Source organism: Neomonachus schauinslandi, chromosome 7, assembly GCF_002201575.2.
Source record: "Neomonachus schauinslandi chromosome 7, ASM220157v2, whole genome shotgun sequence".
NCBI classification, from domain to species: Eukaryota; Metazoa; Chordata; class Mammalia; order Carnivora; family Phocidae; genus Neomonachus; species Neomonachus schauinslandi.
The window spans coordinates 109,137,161-109,156,083 of NC_058409.1; the positions used below are offsets into that span (position 1 = coordinate 109,137,161).

At 48.6% G+C, this 18,923-nt stretch overlaps 1 protein-coding gene across 2 annotated transcripts; it reads left to right on the forward strand.

The window, feature by feature from the left end:
* Positions 1–12,700: 12,700 nt before the first annotated feature.
* RPS14 (ribosomal protein S14) lies at positions 12,701–18,922 on the forward strand. 2 transcript variants are annotated; one of them, XM_021697096.1, is made up of 5 exons: positions 12,701–12,980; positions 15,305–15,455; positions 16,086–16,247; positions 17,764–17,840; positions 18,801–18,922. In XM_021697096.1, exons 2-5 carry the CDS (start codon positions 15,307–15,309, stop codon positions 18,866–18,868), a joined length of 456 nt encoding a protein of 151 aa, XP_021552771.1. In that variant the 5' UTR covers positions 12,701–12,980; positions 15,305–15,306; the 3' UTR covers positions 18,869–18,922. The 2 variants fall into 2 exon arrangements, with proteins under 2 accessions (XP_021552771.1, XP_044772835.1); XM_044916900.1 differs by having other exon boundaries at positions 12,980–13,184.
* The last annotated feature ends 1 nt before the right edge of the window (position 18,923 follows it).

Consider the following 18,923-nt stretch of genomic DNA (forward strand, 5'->3'; position numbering starts at 1 on the left):
GGCAGCAGGAAGGTGACCTGGAAGCTATATTTGGAAAAGCACAAACTTTAGAGTGAGGTGAGCAGGGCTTTGAATCCCAGCGCTGCTGCTGAGTAGCTGTGTGATCTTGCGTCTGTGACTTCACCTGGACTCTCTCTGCTATCAACTGGCAAAGGCCCATTTCCAGGCTCGCGGGAGTCCGAGAGTGCACGGAAACTATGCCCATGGTTCGCGCTGAATAAATGTTAGTTCTTGCTCAAATGGCCTTCCAGGAACCGATCAGTCCCGGGCCAACCCCCCCCCCCCCCATCTGCCACCTTTTGCTGCCATAAATATGCTCCATAAATACTTACTGAATAAACAAATGAACGGAGGATTGTTGCCAGCCAAAAATACGGCAAAATATCGAGGGCTTTGAACTAGCCTATCAGGATATCTGACAGACTGTCACAACTCGCTGGGTGGCCTCATTTTTTAAAGAATATAATAATAGCCAATGTTGCTAAAGCATTCACTGTGTGCCAGGTTTTGCTGAGAACCTTAGAGCACTTAGTTATCCTAGCAAGCCCTGAGAAGGTGTGATATGTTCTAGATGGGGAAACTGAGACACAGAGAGGCTAACTAGCCCCAAGGTCACCTTGCTGGTTGGTGGCCACCCCTAGACATGGACTCAGAGCTCACAGTCTTTACTCAGGGATGGCCAAGGGAGCTTTCACTCTCTTCCAGATTCCCCAGACCAGGACTCCTCCAGGGAAGGGGCTCTCTTTCCCAGGCTGGTGCTGGTGCTGCTTAGGGCTCCCCATGAGTTTTGGAGGCACCTGCAAATCAGCTGCTTGGCGTGTATGTGGGAGATGAAGTGGGGGTCAGCCCACTCCAACACTGTCACCCAGACCCTTTGTCAGAAACTAATTCTCATAGCTTCCCAGCTGCTTGCTGCCCTGAGGGAGGCAGGAAGCAAGGCCCACAGGGATTTGGGCTCCAGCTCCTTTGCCCTGCCTCAGCTCATTCTCCCTCTTCCGCTGCTGCAGCTTCGGGACCTTCCTCTTCTTTGCCCAAATGCGGACCTTAAACTTGAGGTTCACTCTCAGGCAGACTTTCCAGCATGAGCATAATAACCCAGTGCTGGCAATCCAGGGACTGAGTTGCTGTTTTTTGGGGTTTTTTTAAAGATTTTATTTATTTGACAGAGACAATACAAGCAGTGGGAGCAGAAGTGGGAGAAGGAGAAGCAGGCTCCCCACTGAGTGGGGAGCCCGATGCGGGGCTCCATCCCAGGACCCCGGGAACCTGACCTGAGCCAAAGGCAGACGCTTAACTGACTGACCCACCTAGGCATCCCCAGGGACTGAGTTTTCCATGCTGTCAAAAACCCAGGGGTGCTTTTCTCTCCAGGTGGGCAGATTTGTAGAAAACCTGCCCCCAAATGGACAGGAATGTGCCAACAAGGCACACGTGCACACATCAGTTTACAGCAAAGCTTCACAACGATCATGTGGTTCCGTCCTGACCACCGTGGTTAGAGATGGGTTAGACTGTTATCACTCCAACTTAAGAGAAGAGGAAACTGAGGCCCAGGAGGATTAGGTGCTTATTCATGATTATGCAGACATTTAGAGGCAGAAGCGAATGTTTACCCGAGGCTCCAGAGATTGTATGGTAATAATAATTACTATTGCCTGTATCTACCAAGCTGACTCGGCCAAGAGCTCTTCTCTTATAATCCCCTCAACACTTTGAAGTAGTGACCCCCATTTTACAGATGAAGAAACTGAGGCTCAGGGAGGCAAATCACCTGCTCAAAGTTCAGTTATTTGCCAGCACTAGACAGAGTGTCAAAGTCACATTTGAACTCAAGTCTGTCTGGCTCCAAAGTCTCAAATCTTACAAGCAAGACAGGGCTGCCTGCGCTGGAAGTGGAGGAGTCACCCTGTCTCCCAGAGTGGGGGCTGGGCAGAACCTGGCCTCACCCCTGTTAATGGTGCTGCTTCAGGCCGTACACACAGCTCCTGGGAGCCCCTTGGGCGACAGGCCCTGGGAAATGTAACAGGTGCCTCAGGACCTTGGGACATGTTGGGGCCACATCTGTGTATGAGCCCTCCACACATAATGGCAACCCCTGGTCTTGGCTAATGTGGCCGTGGGACAGCCTCACAGATGAGCTCACACATGTGAGCACACAGCTTCCTTCCTTCTTCCCTCCCTCCTTCCTTTCCTTCCTTCCTTCCTTCCTTCCTTCCCTCCTTCCCTCCTTCCTTCCTTCCATCTCTCCCTTCCTCCCTCCCTTCCCTCCTTCTTTCCTTCCTTCACCAAACACCAGCCGAGTCGCCCTCATACTTCTACACACAGGCATTCACTTCTTTTGCCGACCTCCCCAACCAGGAATAGGTACACAGTTTATGGGGCCCAGTGCAAAATGAAGATCCAGAACCCCTTGTTCAAAAATAAAGAATTTCAAGACAGTGATGGCAGAGCATTCAAGCAGGTGTGGGGCCTGGTGTGAGTGCACAGGGGGGTGTGAGTGCACAGAGGGCACAACCCTGTGCCGACCTTGCCCCAGCTCAGCTCACCCCTTCTAAATCTAGCTCCCGCTCCTGACACAGGGCCACCTTACCCTCCTATCTCATCCACAAACATTCCAAGCTCTTTCCCACCTCAGGACTTTCGTAAAGCCTCTTCTCCCTGCCACGGACCCTTTTCCCGATCTTGTCTCAAAACTGGGTCCTTCTCATCGTTCAGGTGTCAGCCTAAATGCCACCTCCTCATGGAGACCTCCTTGGTCCCCCAGTCTGAAGTGGTCACCATCTTATCTGTTTATCCCTTCCCAGTGTGCGTCACAATCTGTGACCTCACACGTACTTCTCAGTTCACTGTTTATTGTCCCTCTTCCCCCCTCGGATGTTGGCTCCACAGGCAGGACCCGAGTCTGTCCTGTTCAGCATTGACTCCCTGGGGTCCAATTCAGTGCTTGGCACCTAGTAGGTGTTCAATAACTATTTGGAAAACAGTGAATGAATGGACATAGACAGCCTAATGCACACACACACACACACACACACACACACCCCTTCTCCCAGCCTCCTTCTGCAACCCAGACAAGCACAGGGGTGCTCCCCAAATATCCTGGTGCCCTAGACATCCCAACACAAAGATCTGATGAGACCTAGAGGGACAGGATCCTGAGGCCTCAAAACAAGGTTGCATAGAATTGTCAAGGCCTGGATAAAAAGAGAAAGAGAAAGAGGGAGAAGGAGGAAAAGAGGAAAGAACAGAGACATAGAGCCGGAGGAAGGAGAGAAGAGGTAGACAAAGAGGGGAGAACAAGTCAGGCTTGGTGATAATCCTGTTTCTTCTCTTTATTAGTGAAACCAATAATTACTATTAATACCTGGCCCCTCCCTGGCCTTTTCATCCAGGCTGCTGGGGAAGTTTTGAAGATGAAAGTCTGGGGTTGGGGGTGGGGTGTTCTCATATGCAGTTTCCAGGCCTCACAACCACTAATTAAACTTGGCAGCCCCCTCCAATTACCCTTCCCCACGCCCCCCATGCGGTGCCACCTGACCCAGTGCCTTTCCAGGTGGGAAGCTAGCTGAGGAGCTATAGCTGGGGAGGAGAGACTGTCAGCAGAGCCGGTCATGGGGAGGCACCAGAAAGAGGAACCTCACACCAGGTGCAACTGAAATTGAGAAACCCTGCCCCCAGCTGAAATTACAGCCCATCCCTGAGGCTGGCCTCCCCACCCCCACCCCAGGGTCTCATCTCTGGGCCCTGCCAGATGGCAGTGGGGGAAGTGCCACTGAGGAGAATCTAACCAGACAAAGAGAGAGTCAGCATGTCCAGCTTCCTCCCCCAGTCTCAGGGCCACCCGTCCCTGGTCTCCAGCATCCTCAGAAGCCGACTTATTCCAGCTCTCTCAAAGAGGCCTCCCCTTTCCCGCAGCTGGGACTGACCTCAGCCAGGCTCCCCTGCACATCTGCAGTGATGGGGCCCTTGCTACCTTCCATTGCGGAGCCACCTGGACTGTGGGCTGGATGACCTCCCTCAATCCCTTGACATGAGAACAATCTAGAGGCTCCTAAAGTGACATCGGCAGCCCTGACCATTCCAGTGAGCCTCAGCTGCCTGCCCATCTTTCTATCAGGAGGTCCTACAGCTGGCTCCAAAAGTAACGGGGCCTGAGCTTCCCACCCTCCACTCAAATCATGACCTCTCCCAGGCTCCACCACCTTGATAAATGGTCCCACTGTCCACCCATTGCTCAAAATCCTACAGATGCTACTTCCAAAGTAGCTCTCAAATCTGGATTTGGTCCTCCCATCCCCACAGCTACTATCATGCTCTGAGCGCCATCTCTCACCTGCACGACCATCTTTACCTGATTCTCCCAACAAGGCCAGAGTGAACTTTGAAATACACAAATCAGAGCATGCCATGCCCTGCTTCAAGCTCCTCACTGCCTTCCCATGGCACCCTCCCACCAAGGCCCACCAGGCTCCTGCCCTCCTGGATGATCTTACTTCTTTCTCCCTCTTTGCCTGCCCCCTCCTCCAGGCAGTCCCTTAGGCTCTTCTCTGCCTTGGCAGTCCTTGCGCTAGTTATATTCTCTGGCCGTGTGCCTTTTCTCCCTTCAGGTCTCAGAGTCTTGTCCCCACCGCCCTCTAAGAGAATGAGTCCAACCCTGTGATCTTCTTGAGTCTAAGTCTGCCTGTTTCCTTCTTAGCACTTGGGCCAGTTTATTCGTACATCATCTGGCTGTCTCCACTGCTAGATTCTGCCTTTGGGTCTGTGCTAACACATTTCCTTATCGCTCACCAATGCCTAGCAGAGATCCTGGCACATATCAGGCACTCAACAAGCATGCTGAATGGGTCAATGCCCCAGAATCTGTATCATGGTACCATCACCCCATTGGGCCTTGCTTTTTCCTTCAGGGCGACCCAAGCAGGTCTGCAGCGTGGGGAAGTGCAGAGGCCTAGATTCAGATCTGGGAGGCCTGGTTTCCACTCTAACCACTTACTCCACTCTGAGACAGCCCAGGGACCTTGGGCACGTCCCCCACCTTCTCTAGCCTTGGCTTCCTCTCTGGAAAATGAGGATAAGAACCTGAGCTCCTGGGGATGAGATGAGGCACAGAGAGAGAATGTATGCCAAGGCCACCTCACAGCCATGTCCCAGGTGGATGTCCCGACTGAAGTGCAGATTTACACACACAGACTCACACTCACACTCCCCAACCAACTTCTGGGCTCAGAAACGGCAGAGCAGGTCCCTAACACAGAGCCTGTCCCTAACACAGAGCATCCTCCCCACACCAGCCTCATCCAAAAGGCCTCTCCTTGCCCCCAGTGTGGGGATCTGCGCCATCTAGTGGGGAACCTAGGCAGGAGCAGCATTCTCAGCCCCTCTGTTCCCACTGCCTCCTTGAACTCCCTCCGTGGGCGGAGCTGGGCCTAGGAGCAAACACAGGAGCTGCCCATTCAGGCACATAGCCTCTCACCCCCGATCTGGGAGCCCACTTCCCACCATTCCCTCCCCACCGGCCGCACAGAACTTCTCCACGAATGATCCTGAATGGTCCACGTTTTCTACAGATTCAAGACCTTCCCACAGGCTCTTTTCTCCCCCACCCTCTTCTCCCTGTCCTGGCTGACCCCTAGCCCCTGCTCACACTCGGGGCCTCTACTTAAATGTCACCTGCCCGGAGGCCCCTGACCCAGCTAGGCCCGCCCTCTGTTGCCCCCCAGGCATCCCTCCCGCCCTGTTGCTAAGCCTGCTCCACGTACATACACCATGCTTCTTGCCCGGATCCCTCCTTCAACAGAGACCTTGACAGAGGCTCTGTCATGCTTTCCTCAGCAGGGTAAGTGCTCAGAGGGCCCGGGCCCCATACACTCAAACTGCGAGTAAGTCCCGGGAGCATCGGAAGCAAGCAGGTCACAGCCTGTGGAGGATGGACACTGGGGGTTTCCAGGAAGGACGCAGGGTGCTGCTTCAGGCAGGGTCCCACCTCCAAGCCCTAGTGCCCACTGGGCTACCGTTGGTCTCTGACTCCTGGCTGTGTGTCTGTGGTGAACTAACTCACCCTCTCTGGGCCACAGCTTTTTCTTCCCACGCTTCCCTTGCTCCCGTTCACAAAGCTTGCCTCCAAGCAGAACAGAGGATGGAACCCACGAACAAATTAAAGTGTGACCTGTTGCTGAACATGGGAAGTTTGGGGCATTCCAGGCAGGGCCCAGCAAAGGGCTGGGTGTGGGTTTCTCAGGTTAATTCTCTGCTCTTCATTTACCCAGACAACAGATGTTTAGAAAACACCTAAAACTTCGGGGCTCTGGAGTCGGATTGCCTGGGCTCACATCCCTGCACCACCACCGATGGCTGTTGACTGCTTACTTGTTTGCTCAGTTGTAAATGAGGGGACAAAAACAGTCCTGCCTCCCAGGGGGGTGATGCATGCACCTGGCTTGGGACAGGCTCTGGCGTGCTGTAAATGTTCCATTAACATAGGGGCTATTGTTGCTACCATTGTTCCCCGGGCGGCTGCAGGGTTCAGTCACTAAGCTCTGCCGCCTTGACCGCCTGCCCACACCCAGGGCCTCCCTTGTCTCTGGCAATCCGTCCAGGTCCCAGTGCGGCCCTGGCAGCCCCTCCTTAGTCCCCCCCACCACCTCCTTCAGTTCCTCAAAGCCTTCTGGAATTCTGCCCTGGGGAATTCCAGGCCATCAGCAATGGGATTTCCTCTCTCTCCATCTCTTCTCTGGACTTTCCCATCCTGTCCTAGGAAATCTGGCCCTCCCCTCCATTTCCCCTCCATCTCCCTGCAGACCTCCCCATGGCTTCCCCTTTTGCTTACACAGCCTATGGAAGGGGGATAGGAACCACAAGGTGTGAGCATGTTATCCTCCTGCTCCTCATTGTTATTTCCAGGCCATTCTCCGCCCCCCTCCCGCAACACACACACTAAAGGACACTAGTTTTGAATCTTGTCACCGCAGGCCTGTAGCTAGCACGCCTTACTCCACCTCAGCGAAGATATCTCCCAACCCCTGGGTCCCATCCTGCCTCCCATCCTTAAGGCCTTTCCCCTGGACTCTGTATCACTCTCCATCAGTCTATTCCTGTTTTACTTCTTGGCCCTCTCAGTATTCACACAGAGGATGCTGCCATCACCCTGGCCTCTGGTCCCTTGATCTGCTCTTCTCTATGAAGAGCCACTCACTCCCATGGTCATTACCAATGCCTGCAACTCCTCTTTCAACCAACATCTCAATCCCATGCCCCTCAGCCCCTGACCTCCAGCGCAAAGTATCAGCCGGTTACTGACTGCAGCTGTCCCCTTGCCCCATCGGGACCTCTGACCTGTTGCCCCCACAGTCTTTATGGTGTCCCTTAGCCCCTTGATGCTCTCACAACCCCAGTCATCCAGCTTCAATGTCATGCTCGGTCATGATCATTGTTCCTGTGCACTCACCCTCATTCTCCTGCCCCTCTCTCAAGTTCTCTTCTCTTGACAAAACCACAACTCTGGTTAAATCCAAAGCTCTGTTTATTCCATAGCTGCATCCATGCAGCTGAACATGGCTGGAGAAAACACCAACCACCAACCTCAAGTGGGCCCTTCGTGCTGCCCCAGAATTATCCTTTAGTGCCCTAGATCTCAGTGACCCTTTCAAGCCTTCTCTCACCTCCAACCTTCCCTATCCCCCTACCCGTCCCCAGCCTCGTGCCATTCCCCCTCCTGCCATTCCTCCAGGCCACTCTCGAGCTCCCTCCCTGACATGTGCTTACCCTGCACACCTTCCTTCTCCCCCATTTATACAGATGCACTGCCCACGCTCCTACCTCGAGTCGGTTCCACCCTGTGGGCACTAAAGCCCATCAAATCTCACCTGCTTAAGGACACAGCTCCTTCATCAAATTGTCACTGTACTAGACCATTCCCATCAGTGTACAAACATCTGTTATCGATACAACCTTTAAAAAGAATAAACCAAAAGAACCTCTTGACCCCATTTCCTCATTTTCTCATCCTGTCCTTTGCACACGTTGCCTTCATTTCTGTCTTACAACTACTCCAACACGCGCACGCTTAAACTGCTCTTGCTGGGGTCCCCAACGCCCATGTTTCTGCATCCGAGCACATTCTCAGCCTCCCCCTACATCTGCCTCTGGGTGCTTTGGCAAAGCTGCCCCCTCCCTTCTCCTTGGTTCCCTTTCTTCGCTTGGCTTCCTGGTCACACCCCTCTCGGTTTTCCTCCCAACTCACTGTTCCCAGCTTCTTTTCCCCTGGCTATCTCTTTCTCTTACCCCCATGCTCCAATGCTCACTCCCTGGACCTCTTGTCCATCTGCACTCAGCCCCTTGGTGGTCACCAGCAGATTCATGATTTCAAATACCATCTAGACGCTGAAGACACCTCTCTTCGATTCCAGACTCATCTAGCCCCAAAACCTCCTTGGTACCTCCACTTGGATGTGCAATAAACACCTTAAACTCAGGCCTATGATTGAACCTCTGATCTTCCCCCCAAAACCTACTTCACTCTCGGCCTTCTCCATCCTGGCTGATGGCAATGCCATCTTTCCAGTTCCTCCAACCATAAATGCTGGAATCATTTTTGATAATTCTCTTTCTCATATGCCTCATGTCTAATCTATCAAGAAATCCTGTTGGATCTACTTCAGAAATCTAATCAAATTTTGATCGCTTCTTTCTGCCCCCACTGACGCCACCTGGGGCTCAGCTACCAGTATCTCTCCCCTCTAAACTGGAACCCCTCCTTTTATATTAGCCCCTCACTCCCACCCCTACCGAGAGTCTATTCTCCACAGAGAATCTTCAATGATCTTATTAAAACCTAAGTCAGATTCTGTCACTCCTTTGCTCAAAACCCTCTGATACCTCCATTCAGAGTAAAAGCCAAAGTCCCTCCAATGATCTAAAAGCCTACATGATCTGCCCACAGCACCCGTTACCTCCCATCACTGCATTTCCTCATCTTCCACCCATCTCCCCTCACTCACTCTACTCCAGCCACACTGGTCTCCTTACTGTTCCTGGAATATACCAGTGGTGCTCCCACCGCTGTGGGCCTTTGCACATGCTGTTCCCTCTGCTTGTTATAATCTTCCCTTATATATTGGCAATACTTGCTCCTTTTTCTGCCTCCCACCTCTGCTCAAACTCTCAACAAGACTACCTTGCGCTCTCAATTTAATTCTGCCACATGCCCCACCCCTTCCCTGAGAAGCCCCCACACCTGCAATATCCTTTACCCTACTGGACTTTTTCTTCTTTCCATAGTAACTGATCGATTACCTTCTAACATAATAGAAATTTTATTTAGATATTATGTCTGCCCCTGCTGCCAGAACATAAACTCCCAAAAAGGAAGGATCGTTATCTATTTTGATCACAAATGCACTCCAGGTATCTAGAACAGTGCGAGACACATGCTAAGGGCTCAGTAAGTATTTATTGAATGAATGAATAAAGTATGAGAGGTGATGGCAAACATATTCCTTGTGTTTACAGTGTTGACGCTGCATGGGGTGGGGTGTGATGGGGAAAGCAGGCAAGGCAACAGAGAGGTAAGAAGACCCAGCAGGAAGTGGCTCTCACCGTTCCTCCCATGATCTCCCACCCCCTTCCCTTGCACACAATACCCCAACCATACTGGCCATGTTTTTAATTCCTTGAGCTCTCCCAGTTCCTTCCCACCTCAGGACCTTTGCATAAACTGTTCTCCTTGTCCAGACCATTCTTTCCACCTTCATTTAGCTAATTCCTGCTCTGTTTTTAAGTCTTAGCTTAAATGCCAATATTATTATATCTCAGAGCTTGGCACAGAGCAAGTGCCCACTGAAGATATATGTTTCAATACACATTTTAAAAAATACAGTTATTACCCCATTTTACAGGTGAGAAAACTACAGTGCAGAGAGGTTACAATTTTTGCCCAAGGACTCACAACTAATAACTATTTGTAGAAATAATAAATATGTTGATTAAATAATTGAATTGGAGTTTGAAAGCAGTGACTTTGCTGATTTCTGGTATGAAGGTGAGACTTCCCTGTTAAAAAAAAATGTTCTTTTTAAAATATTTGTCTTATTTTATTTTTTTAAGTAAGCTCTATGCCCAACGTGGGGCTAGAACTCATGACCCCGAGATCAAGAGTCACATGCTCTGCTGACTGAGCCAGCCAGGTGCCCCTAAAAAAATATGTTCTGTGGTGACTGTATGGACTATCTTCAGCTGTAAGATCAAGCCATGCTTCCTTCATGAAGTTCTCCCTCACGGAGATCTGTGTGTTTAATAAAATTCTTACCCAAAGCAAGAACTCACTCCACAATGCTCCAGTCTCTACTGTCATATCTCTTCTTCTTTTTTTTTTTTTTTGAGGTAAAATATGCAAACATTTACTGAGATACATAACTACAAATATAGATGTTAAAATAATTTAATACAATACTGTAAAATATTCTATGCAAATAATTTTGAAATTCATAAAGAGAAAGAAAACGTCTTTTTTTAATTTAAATTCAATTAATTAACATATAACTTATTATTGGCTTCAGAGGTAGAGGTCAGTGACTCATCAGTCTTATACTCATTACATCACATGCCTTCCTTAATGCCCATCACCTAGTTACCCCATCCCCCCACACTCCACCCCTCCAGCAACCTGAGGGTTGCTATCATACCTCTTCTATTGAGGAACTCACTACTAGAGAATAAAAAGCCCTCCCTTTTCAGGACTATAAACAGACAATTCACATAAATTATGCAAATGCTCAAAATAATCCATAAAGAGACATCTCACCTTACTAACCATGGAAGAAATACAATACAAGGAGACATATTTAGTTTCTCAGTTAAGCAAAAGTGGAAACTGATAAGAACTTTCTGAGGGGCAATTTAGCAATATGTATCAAAATTTCAAATATATATTCTTTTTGACTTCTGGCAATCTACCCTGAGGAAAAAATAGCACAAGTGTGTTCTTGACAGTTTTGTCTACATTTACAAATTCTGTTCCCAACAATAGAGAACTGGCTAAATAAATAATGGGTGAGCTATACAAAGGAATATCATACAGTAGTTAAAAATGATACAATACAACTATTCCTGGCTGTTTGCAAGGAAGAGGATTGGGTTGCTGGAGTCAGAATTGAGAGGAGGACTTTTTTTTGTGCATACTTATTTATATCTGTTTGTAGTTTTAATTTTTGTGAATGCATTTAATATTCAAAATAGCAAATAAAATTTAAAATATTTGCAGAGCGGGGCACCTAGGTGGCTCAGTCGGTTAAGTGTCTGCCTTCCGCTCAGGTCATGATCCCAGGGTCCTAGGATCCAGCCCTGCATCGGGCTCCCTGCTCAGCAGAGAGCCTGTTTCTCCCTCTCCCTCTGCTGCTCCCCCTGCTTGTGCTCTCTCTCCCTCTCTCCCTCTCTCTGTCAAATAAATAAAATCTTTTTAAAAAATAAAATAAAATATTGTAAAGAAATGTTGAAGATCTCTATTAGTTGTCATGGGAAGATGTCCACAACGTTGAGTAAAAGAAAGTTACCAAATGACATACAGAATACAATTTCATTTACCTAAAACTATGTATTATATAATAAAAATATTGGCATAGATAATAGAAAGTTATTTCTAGAATGATGCTCCACCTTGATAATAATTTGATAATGGCGGTATCATTAGAAGAAAGTATGTAGAGACAATTTTTACTTTTTTGTCCATGCTCTTCTTTATTGTGAAGATTGTTTATATTGAGCACGGATTTTTTTTAAACCATCAAGGAAAGATACTGTAAGGTTATTCTCTTTTAAAAAAGAGGATGTGCCTCTTCTTTATGTATTTGCATAGATCATGTTTGGAAAGGACATACACCAAGGTGTTAATTGTGGGGGTAAGACTGTCATTTCTTTTTTCTCTTTTGTTCTCCTTTCTGACTGTTTCTATTTTATGGGTTTTCTGTAATTAATTACTTTTGTAAAGGGAAAAAGAAGCACCACTTTTTTAAAAAGTTCTTCCCTAAATTGAGCTTAAAGCTATTCAGTGGCACCAATTCTAGAAAAGAAAGGGCTCTATGTTACTCTGTATAATCAATCATTTTGTTCAAAAACGTTCATATATATATGCAATATATACAATCCATTACATGGGCTTTATATATAAATGTATGTATGTATATATACACTTATACATATATATATATATTTATATATATATATATACACACACACACACATTCATACACACACACAAACACACACGACCTACTTCTCGGCCCTTCCCCATATTTCCATCTATACATTATCCCAACCCTTCAAGATCCTTCAATATTGGAGGGATATATGGAAGTGGCTGTTAAACATATAGGCTTTGAAGTCAGAATTCCAAATCACACAAATGAGTGATTCAGTTAACATGCCTTATCTGTAAAAAGGGAAATGAAAACAGTTATCTATTTGATAATCTTGTAAGGATCAAATGAAACAATCCATATAAATTGCTCGGCCCAAGCTAGTGTATAACAGATATTGAATAATTTGTTCTTATTTTGCCCAGTACATAGTAGACCACATAAAGAGTGATCGCGGCTGTTGTTGTTATTGCCCTCCGAGCCATGAGGAGCGCTGCCGCCTCCGGGCTGACCAGGCCCGGGGTCAGGATACAGGAAGTCCGTCCAGTCGCGGCGCCCCGCCATCTTTGCACACTGGCCCGCCTCACTCAGATGTAGCTGCTTCGTGCAGTCTCAGAGGTAGACCCGCTCGCAGCGACACCCTGCCCCTTGCCTTCTTTGGTACTCTTTTAAGCAAAGCGCCCTTACGAGGGCGAGTCTTCAACTCCCTAGAAACGTTAAAGCCGGCATCTTCCGGGAGCCGGCCTCGTTCCGTGACCTCAGGCGTACACTTCCGGGGACGCGGACGTGACCCGTCGCCCCGCCCGCTCCCACTCTCTCTTTCCGGTAGCGGAGTCTGGAGAAGACGCGCAGGTAGGAGGCCTGGGCGAGGACAATCGAGTGGCATCCTGGGACAGGGGGCACTCACCGGGGCCGGGGTCGCGGGCCTGGGGTGTTTCCGTGGAAGCTGAGCCAGGTGCGGGCGAGACGGGCGCGGCCGGCCGACCCCAGACTCAGGGTCGCGCCTTGTCTCGGAAGGTGGCGGTCTTCTCTCGAGGAGGAGCTTGTGAAGTAGGGGTGAGTGCGGCTACAGCCCTGAAGGCCCGGGCTCCGCGCTGCCGCCACCGCTACGTGTAAGGGGCCGCACAGCGTGGTTGAGAAGGAGCGGGGACCCTAGTCAGTAATGGCCTCTCACCTTTACTCCGCCAACCTCTTGGGCGGTCGCAGGCCCGGTCCCTAATCCCTAGTTCGTGTCCTTGTTTGGGAAATAGGATTAACTGTCGCCCCGACCCCATAGAGTTGTAGTGAGGATTCAAGGAGGGAATCAGGAGAAACGGCCCTGTGTTGGGTGCTCCCTAAGTCTGGGTGATTGCTAAGTCTGGCACGTTGCAAGTACTGGACGCTTAGGGCGCGCCGCACGAAGCCAGAAGTCGGGGCTTAGGGAATGTGCATCAGTGTTTGCTGAGCACCTGCTGTGCGTTTGTAATTTATTCTCCAAGGACCATTGTCATCACCACTTAAGGGCGACACGGGGTGGGGAAACTGCACATGGGCATTTGTTGAGTGGCCACTGCAGGCATTTGTATTCATGCTTCCTTACTTCACATCTGCTGGAGTCTTTCTGGGCTTCTCCAGGCAGAACTTAAAAGCTTCTCTTCCTGTGAGCTCCCTTGGCACCTTCCTTGCAATTCTTACTCTGTTGGATCTAATTAAAGCGTAGGAGTAGTTAACTTTGTACACCCAAGGCCTACACTTGTAGTGCTTACTGTGATCACTCACTAGACCTTATATAAGGAAGGCACTGGGGAGATCCAGGAACGCAGGAGACGTGAACTTCTCCAGGTCTGGAATTGTGGTTATTCGTGGAATAGAGGCATCTTGATACAGGGTAGAGAGTGCTGGACTGGGGGTTGGGACACTGGTTTGTAGGTTTGGTTTTGCCACTGTCTTTACAAACCTAGGCAAGGCTGTGTTTGTCTTCACCTGGAAGGGGACAGCCTAAGTCATCTGAGCCCTGCTTATTTCTAGTGTCTTCTGAAAGTGTTAGGAAATTGTTCTGATTTTTGAGTCTCAGGAGGCCTGGGGCTTTGGTCAGAAAGTAGGTCCTCTCTTAGCCTTCGTATTACTATCCTCACCTGCTTTCCTCCTGTTAGCGTCTCCCTCCCCTACGGTCTGTGACAGTTTAATTCCATTACATGCCATGTCAGATTACAGTTACCTGGTTTCACTAACATTGAATTTTGGGGATGGGGCTTTTCTTTTAGCCTTTTAAGAAGATAAGTTTTACTGCCTTTAATGCTTGATTCTAGTAAAAGTTTAAGAATTTGGTTTTAATCAGTTGTGGAAGGACAGCAAGAGATCAGTTGTCAGAGAATAAGAGATAGCATTTAAACTGGCTTTTGGAGGGATCTCGTAGAGCACAGGATATAGTAGATGAAGCTAGAGGGTATGTGGGTAAGGGACCCTTGAATTCTAAGCCAAGGAATTGGTGCAGAGTTCAGGCAGCAGGTGCCTTCCATAAAGGGTCTTCAGGTGTCACCAATTCATGGGTAGGTTATTGGCCTTGGCTTTGTACTAACCTTTTTGGATGTGGTCTTAAAGTCGTCTTTGAGCCTAACCTGTACGTGGTACTTGGGGGCCAGGAAACCAGAAACACTCCTGGCATTGGAAGTATTGTGATTCGTAGACCAGGAATCTCTTAACCTGGTTTTCATTTCTGCTCTTCAACTGACTTGCTATGTCACCCTAAACAAATCATCAAAAGTTTCTCAGGATATATATTGGAGGCAGTAAGGCTCAGGGATAATGGATTTGCCTGGGTTTGTAGAGCTGTCAGTTGAACTTGGAGGTCTCCAGAGACCTAAGCCAGTTTTTGAGGCCCACTTGGTAAAAAATTGAGGGATACTTATGATCTGCTTAGAACTCTAGGCTCCTTTCCTATAAGTGCTACGAGCTGTGCTTTTGGTAGATTCAGGAGAAAGGTTATCTCAAGGTACTTTGCTTTCTTTAGCCATAAGTTAAAAGCCCCTAAATGCAGGGAGAAATGAGTTTTAGGCAGAAATGAGGTTTCACAGACTAGGGTGGAGGGAAGCAGGACACAGAGGAGCAAAACTTGGGAGATTTCCTTCAATAGCCAGGAAGAAAGTGTTGTGGAAACCTTGTCCATTGCTAATGTTGGATTTTTTTCCTTCTTTCAGAAATGGCACCTCGCAAGGGGAAGGAAAAGAAGGAAGAACAGGTCATCAGCCTTGGACCTCAGGTAGCTGAAGGAGAAAATGTGTTTGGTGTCTGCCATATCTTTGCATCCTTCAATGACACTTTTGTCCATGTCACCGATCTTTCTGGCAAGTGAGTACCTGGGTGAAAAGGCACAGACCAAACTGGCAAGGGTCTAGGGGAAGAAATGCCCCTGAAACTGGTTGGCAGGTTAAGGGGTTCTCGTGAAAGAATTTAAAAGAATGTTCAGATAAGGAAATGCATTTGGCTGTTTGGCCACAAATACTGTGATTTCCCAGATACTTGGGTTACGAGAAAGAAAGAGACACGTCTTCTGCCCTTAATGACCTTAAAGTGTAGTCCTTGAATCCTCAATCTCTTGGTACTTTGTAGGAGCAGGGGTGGACAGAAGTCCACTCTATGTACAGATTCTGGCTGCTATTAGCAAGTTTTTATGACACGTGAAGTCACTCAAATACTAAGCTTTGGTTTTCTCATATAAGGTGAGAGCTCATGGAGCAATTGGGAGGATTAAATGCAAAAGTAAATTTATGTTGTTAATAACTGTTCGTTTATTTTGGGTCTTTGAACCCCATCAGGGCAGAACCCATGGCCATAGTCTTGTTAGAAAGGAGGATGCATATTCAAGTTAACCTTCATCCTCTGCCATACCTGAACTCTGGCAGTCTTTACTCAGTAGGGATGTGATAAGCACTCAGAATTCTTGATGGATGAGAGAAATGACTGAGCTTTTGTTCCCAGGGAAACCATCTGCCGCGTGACTGGTGGAATGAAGGTGAAGGCTGACCGAGATGAGTCTTCTCCCTATGCTGCCATGTTGGCTGCCCAGGATGTAGCCCAGAGGTGCAAGGAGCTGGGCATCACTGCCCTCCACATCAAACTACGAGCCACAGGAGGAAATAGGTACATAAGGCAGGGGCTGGGTGGTGAGATCTCTGGGCCTGGGTGCCAGAGCACCGGATTTGAGGCTTGGTTTTTCTCTTGTACCTTTGCACAAGACATCATAAGTGTGTTCGTATTTAGTAGTTGGTTGCTGCACCACTGCTTCTACTCCTCCCACCCCCCAACTTACTGTTTATTGAGCACTCAGCTGCATACCAGGTATTGTGTTCTAGGTACTAGAAAAGGATGACCGAAAAGGGTAGTCAAAGCCTCTACTCTTCCTGTGTAGGTAGAAGAGGCCGACTTTAAACAGCCTGACTAGGGGAACATGTGCCTTCCATTTGTGGCAAGTGCTGGGAAGTAAGACGTACGGTGTGAGGGTTGGGAGTTAATGATAAAGTGTAATGTCAGCTAAGACCTAAATGTTGTGCCAGGAGTTGGTCCAGTGAAGGAAGGGCAGGGAGAGAATATTCCAGCCAGATACAACTGCAGGGAAAAGGTCTTGAGTGGGAATGAACTTGATACATCTATGGGAAAGAGTTGCATGAGGTATGATCAGAGAGATAGGAGCAAGTTCCTGCTAGGTCTTAAAGGAAGCAGTAAGGATTTGGACTTTAGCCAAAGAGGGTGGGGGGGGGGCATAAGAACTTTTTAATAGTAATGACCTGATGAGATTGGAGTCTTGTTTTTGTGAGAGAGAATATGTGTGGGCGGGGTGCGGTACAGAGGGAGAGAGAATCTTAAGCAGACTCCATTGCTCAGCGCGACCCTGAGATTGTGATCTGAGTTGACATTGAGTTGGACCCTTAAGTGCCCGAGCCACCCAGGTGCTCCAGAGATTGGGGATTTTTCTTTATTTTAAAGATTTTGTTTATTTATTTGACAGCGAGAGCAGGAGCACAAGCAGGGGGAGTGGGAGAGGGAGAAGCAGGCTTCCCACTGAGCAGGGAGCCCAGTGTGGGGCTTGATCCCAGGACCCTGGGACCATGACCTGAGCTGAAGGCAGACGCTTAACGACTGAGCCACCCAGGCGCCCCTAGGGGTTTTTTTGTTTTTTTTTTTTTAAAGATGACTCCTGCTTCAGGGTACCTGGCTGGCTCAGTTGATAGAGCATGAAACTCTTGACCTCTGGGTCATGAGTTCAGGCCTACTGTGGGCATAGAGCTTACATTAAAAAAAAAAAAAAAAATGCTGTGTGGGCAGCAGACCAGAGAAAGTGGTCCTCTGGAGAGATGCTAGTGTTTTGGTTTTGGGTGGGGGAAGCAGCTGGAAATGGATTGCCAAAAAAAAAAATTACAGCCTTTGGCAAGAAAGACAGTTCCTTAAGAGGGCTGCAGGCAGAGCAGAGCACAAACTCTGACGCATGGGCCAGAAAGTATGCAACAAAAACCATACGTGGCCCACTAAGCCTTAAATATTTATTGTTTGGCCCTTTACGAAAAGTTGCAGATTCCTGAACTAGAGGGTTGTGGGATCTAGAAGGAACCCCTAATGAGTTGGACAGAGCTTTTCTTCATGTAGATCCTCATTTCCCTAGAACCAAGACCCCTGGACCTGGGGCCCAGTCAGCCCTCAGAGCCCTTGCCCGCTCAGGAATGAAGATCGGGCGGATTGGTAAGTGCCTCCCTCTAGCTAGCACTTGGATTTGCTTTGAAGCATTGACCCCAGAAAGTTTGTGTTGTACCCAGTGGGATGCAGTGCCTGGTTTGGGGTCTATTGGCAGTTAGGGTGCCACAGTTAATGGAGTTGCAAGAGGCCCACCATATGACAGAATTTCCTCCCTGAGCACCCCTATCACCTTGATGTGAATGTTGACAGCACAGTTTGATTCCTGAACCTCTGTGCCCCACACTGCCTGGTGTGCAGGGCTTGAGACTGGCTGGTGGAACTGATGGGAGATGAAATGTCTCTTTCAGTGTTTCTCACGGGAGTTGGCATTTTATGTGGTCTGTCCCCTGAATTGTTAAGACCCTCCATATCCTTGGTTCTTCCCTACAAAGTATTAGAGCATGCCAATCATTTTAACAGTGGAAAATGAGTGCAGGGAGCAGCACCTCCCATGGTTGAGAATCACAGCGAGTCACCTACATCTGTGTGGTGCCTGGCCCCTCACGCCTGTGATCTCCTGGCCTCTTAGAGCTCTTAAGAAGGTGTTAGCCCTTCCCTGTTTTCTGTACACAAGGTAGCATCATATACTGATCGGTCTAGTTAATGGTTCAGCCTATTACGTTTTGGAAAGGAGGTAGTTTTTAGTTGCCCCTGTTTAGAAGAATCTTTCCACTAGAGAGTCCCTGAGCTGGGTGTCAGAAACCTGATTATTTCACCTCCTTCTGACATTGTAAGTTGAGTGCCTTTTCTGACCCTCAGTTTCCCCTTCAGAAAAGTGAGTTGAGACCACATCAGAAATTTTGAGGAAGCAGCAGATGGGGCAGTCCATGTCCATGTGTTATATACTGAGGATTCACGTGGGGAGCAGCGGGATTCACTGCTGGTCTGTTAGACCACTGGTCTAGGGAGGCCTGGACTCTTTCCCATCCATCTCTAGGCAATGATGTTTTCTCTTCCTCCCCACAGAGGATGTCACCCCCATCCCCTCCGATAGCACCCGCAGGAAGGGGGGTCGCCGTGGTCGCCGTCTGTGAACAGGATTCCTCAAATTACTGTTTTCTGTTAATAAATTGCCTTTGTGTGAGCTAT

Coding starts and splice junctions, on each gene's coding strand:
- RPS14 (XM_021697096.1), top strand. CDS start 15,307: ATGGCACCTCGCAAGGGGAAGGAAAAGAAGGAAGAACAGGTCATCAGC. Junction 15,456..16,085: donor GTCACCGATCTTTCTGGCAA/GTGAGTACCTGG, acceptor TTTTGTTCCCAG/GGAAACCATCTGCCGCGTGA. Junction 17,841..18,800: donor AATGAAGATCGGGCGGATTG/GTAAGTGCCTCC, acceptor TCCTCCCCACAG/AGGATGTCACCCCCATCCCC.